The 4,757-nt window shown below is 31.9% G+C and overlaps 1 protein-coding gene across 1 annotated transcript; it reads right to left on the reverse strand.

Moving 5' to 3' along the window:
- Positions 1-1,096: 1,096 nt before the first annotated feature.
- LOC113512780 (uncharacterized) lies at positions 1,097-1,507 on the reverse strand. The gene has a single exon (XM_026896697.3). The coding sequence runs from the start codon at positions 1,388-1,390 to the stop codon at positions 1,163-1,165; it is 228 nt and encodes a 75-aa protein (XP_026752498.1). The 5' UTR covers positions 1,391-1,507; the 3' UTR covers positions 1,097-1,162.
- Positions 1,508-4,757: the final 3,250 nt, after the last annotated feature.

The raw sequence follows: 4,757 nt of genomic DNA on the forward strand, positions 1-4,757 counted from the left end.
TGTGTTGTTTTTTTGTCCACCGACTTAAAAAAGGAAGTTTGGTTGTATTTCTTTTTACCTCTAACTCCGTCAGTTATAGTTATTTGGAAAGTTCTTTTTTATCTGAAAAAATATACTTACAGATTGGTCCTAATTTTATGATTTTTTTTTATATATCTTAGAATGTCCAACAAGCTGACGGCCCACCTGATGGAAAGTGGTAACCGTCGCCTATAGACACGAGCAGTACCATGGACATAACAGAGTATACTGTTTCGCCCATGATAACCCCCGATGTGTTGCCATTCCTGAGGACTCAGGTGTTATTCCTCTGCACCCTGTAAATTCACACCATATCCCACCCTTCAAACTGAAATACAGCCATGCAAACACAACTGCTTTACGGTTAAAACACGAATGGGACAGAGGTACCCAATCAAACGACTTTTGTAGAAAGTCTCTCTCTGATTCAGTAGTTTAGTTTTTAAATCAAAATAACTAATTTTGCCACAATTGAAGTTTTTTTTTTGTGGAACAATTTTTTTAAGTTTTACAGTAGATATATACATTGTACATATTTTAAAATGAATGAATGAATAGGATCCTGAGTTTGATTTTTGATTATACTTGATACAGTCAAGTCAGTCAGTTTAAATTCAATGAATGAAGAATTAATGTTTATTTTCTCTTACATTGATTAAACATAAAGCAAAGAATACAGCAAGAAAAATAGATACAAATGATGTATACAGGAGCCCAAACTAGGTTTTCCTGTGCTATGAGTATTCTGGTATCCTTCTCTCAGCAAATAATTCTATAAGTTGAAGGAACAGTTATGAAATTAATTAGTAAAATAGCATTGGTTTCTATGGATCCAAAAAATAAACAAATGACGTCTAAAAACTACCTATTTCAAAAAATATGTCACTGCTAGATCGCACAGGGTTTCATCAACAAACAGTAGATCTTGGGTCTAGTCAAATTGGCCACCCCTGACATGGGTTTATCATTATTGTCTATACATATTTATAAATCACAACTATATTCTGTAAAATAAAATATGTAAAAACGAAATTAATGAATATCAAAAGTAAGACAATACATTAAAAAACTGATATCAATAAGAGCAAGTTTTATTACATAATACACACTAGTGATTTACTAACATCAAAACAAATATAATTTAGTCCTTTCGAATCTTTTGCACTCTTGGATCGTCGGGTCTCATTATAACGTAGGTCATCTTGTACCTTCTATTATCTCCATCATTCTTTGTGTAATTGTAACATCCTATTGTGGCCAAACCTATACCAACGAAAGCTAGGCCTGTTGTAGCAAGAATTTCAGGAATTTCATTCCATCCTTGTTTGAGAAGTTGGCCGATCGTTACTCTTGACGCTGGCGCAGCCATGGGTTATTACTAATTTGTGGTAATTGGTAACTAAATATTCTTTTATAATTATAAAATTGATGTATTTCCGTATAAAATGGAATACAAATTACAAATCTGTCAAACAATGTCAGTATGTTTTTTTTTTTTTTTTTAATACGTTTGTTCCGTTTGGAACAGGCTAAGGTCGGAGACCATGCTGCCTAGTCTTCAAAAAGATAATTTGTCTGGAATTTTATTTTTCTAATGTCGCTTCAATTATTGTCATAATCTTCAATATTTCATTTGTCAAATCCGGTAAGTACATTTTCATAAATATCTTTTCTTGAGTTTTCTTAAACCAGTGGATTTATCAAATTAAAAATAAATAATTATAAAAAATCATTGTCTTGCAATTCAATAAAAGTATTCTTATAGCTCCTTGAATGTTGTAGTAATATAAGTGAAAATAGCTTTGAAACAAGAAGGAAATCTTAAGAGAAGCGGGATTGAGTGCGGGATATTTTCGGGTTTTTTGAAGATAATCCTAAGTTCGTCAAACATAATGTGTCTTTGAATGACAAATTCAGAGCAATCAAAAAAAAAGGTGATGTAGAGATTGGGCTGTATTTGAGTTACACCATGTGCATGATGGGGAAGCGATCATGCCCATTCGGTGCAGGTGTTCGTTGAAATGTCCGTGGCCGATTCGTAATCTACAAATATTGGTGTAAAATTTTCTGTTTGTGTCCTTTCCTTTGCAGAACCACGGTTTTCCAATACGCCAATTAATTTTGCGGTACCATTTGCCTTTAGTCTGTAATATTTGAGTCCAATGCTCCTCCCATTTAGTTGTAACGATTTTATGTATTCCAATACTACAATCTGAGTAACAAAGGGGTAAGTCTTGAACACGAGCAGCACTTGAATTAATAATTTTAGCCAAAGTGTCTACTTGTTCATTCCCAAACACTCCAATATGTGAAGGGGTCCAGATGAAGATAATATCTTTTCCATATATAGTACAGAGATGATAATATTTATTACGAATTTCTTGAATTAAGTAGTTTGATGATGAAATGAATGTGTTATTTTTTAATGCCATAAGAACACTCATACTATCTGTAATTATAATCCATTTCGAATATAGTACCTGTTTTTCTATGTATTCTAATGCTAAAAATATAGCTTTTGCTTCTGCTGTGTAAATACTAGCCAAAGTTGAAATTTTATAACCGTGACCAAATCTATTTGACAAATCGTAAAAAGCCACTGAAGTGCTAAGTGCATTTTTGGAACCATCTGTATATATCTGCCTGTAGTCAATAAATTCTGATAAAGTCTCATACATATCGTGCTTTTCTTTTATGTCTTTACGTATAACATTTTTGATCTTACAGAACTTACTCTCATAAAGGCCATTATAACAAGGAAGTATCTTACTACTATAGATGTTATATTCATCTCGTAAATTCAAATCATTGACAATAGTTTTATTCAAAAACATAGAAATGGGGCAATTTAATAATTTGAGTATGAGTGGGTTATTGGAAACTGAAAAAACTTTGAAGAGAAATTTGAGTTTTAGGTATTCGAAACGAAGAAGGATAGGAGGCAAATTACATTCTACTTGCATTGAGATAATTGGAGAAGTATACATAGCACCTAAAATAAGTCTTAAATTCATATTTTGAATTTTTTCGAGTTTTTCTACTAATTTATGTTCTGAGGCATAACAAAAGAAAGCGTAATCAAAATTACTTCTAACAAGAGATTTGTAAAGTAAAAGGATAATTTTAGGATCAGCTCCCCAGTTACGACCAATTACAGATCTTATTATATTAGTGGCTCTTAAAGCACGATCTACTAAGCAATCAACGTATAGATCCCATTTTAAATTTTGATGAAAAATTACCCCCAGAAATTTAACGCTACAGTCTGTTGGAAGAGTTTGATTATTATATATAATATTCATTAATGGAACATATTTATGAACTTGATGAAAAACAACTACTTTACTTTTGGTTAAACTAATATCGAGGGAAAGAAGAGAAAAATATTTCTCAAGTCTTTTTAATGACTCATTTAACATTAATTGCATATCAATAATATTCTTTCCTTTTATATAAATTAATAAATCATCGGCAAATTGCAAGTTGTTCACACTGTTTCCTAAAATTGAATTAAGTTTATAGATATATAAAATATATAGTAGCGGGCTTAGAATACCACCTTGACATACTCCTTTAGAGCTTAACCTAGGTCCTATTAATTTACTATTTACTTTAACATACACTTCTCTATTACTAAGAAAATTATAAATCCATTCGATAAGTTTCATTGGAAGAAATGAGGATAAAATCGAAGATAGAACTGTTAAATTTACATTGTTAAAAGCTCCTACGACATCTAAAAAAACAGATAGAACATATTCATCGTTATTCAAAGCAGTACTAAGGTCGACATAGAAGTTCGCTAAACTTTCGCGCGCTGAATATCCACGGCGAAAACCAAATTGATTCGATGGTAATATACTATTACTTTCAATAAAGAACTCTAAACGCTGTTTAATTAATTGTTCGAATAATTTGCCTGCACAGGACGTCAATGTTATAGGTCTATAGGAGTCGAAATTTGTAGGATCTTTACCGGGTTTAATTACTGGAATCAAACAATCCATTTTCCATTCTGGTGGGATAATACAGTCCTTCCATAAATCGTTAAAAATTTGTAAGAGTTTAGTAAGGTTTATTTTATTCAGCAATCGAAACATATTGTATGTTAAGCGATCAAGGCCACTAGCTGTATCTTTTCTAGATTTTACTGCACTGGATATTTCATCAATTGAGAATGGGTCAGTGAGAAATTTTGGGCATGAATTAACAGAATTAAACTGTTTGTCATCAAAAGGTGAGTGTACAAAATCAGGAGTATATTTGCGTAAAAAATCATTGACCCATGATATATCTTTAAAATGATTTTGACGATGTTTTGAATTTAGTTTTCTCATATTTTGCCAAACAGTGGAAATTGGTGTTAATCTATAAAATTTGGAACAAAATTCCTGCCACCCCTGTTGTCTTACTTGCTTAATTACTAACTTTTTAACAGCTTGAACTCTTTTAAAATTTATGTAATTATCGAGAGTTGGATTTTGTTTAAACCTAAGGTAAGCCGCTTTACTATCATTGACAGCTGTCGCACACCTGTTATTCCACCAAGGTACTGCAATATGTTTGTGCCTCTTTGAAGTATTTGCACCGCTATTTGATAAGTTCCTACGTGGAACGGAACGTTCCACAGCTGTCAAAATAATTTTACAGAACCTATTGTAATTGTTTAAGGGTTCATTGACATCATACTCGAAATCCAAAAGTAATCGATTAACAGTTTCAGAATAAAGATCCCA

The sequence above is a fragment of the Galleria mellonella genome, unplaced genomic scaffold (assembly GCF_026898425.1).
Source record: "Galleria mellonella isolate WM207_F2 unplaced genomic scaffold, CSIRO_AGI_GalMel_v1 utg38, whole genome shotgun sequence".
NCBI lineage: Eukaryota > Metazoa > Arthropoda > Insecta > Lepidoptera > Pyralidae > Galleria > Galleria mellonella.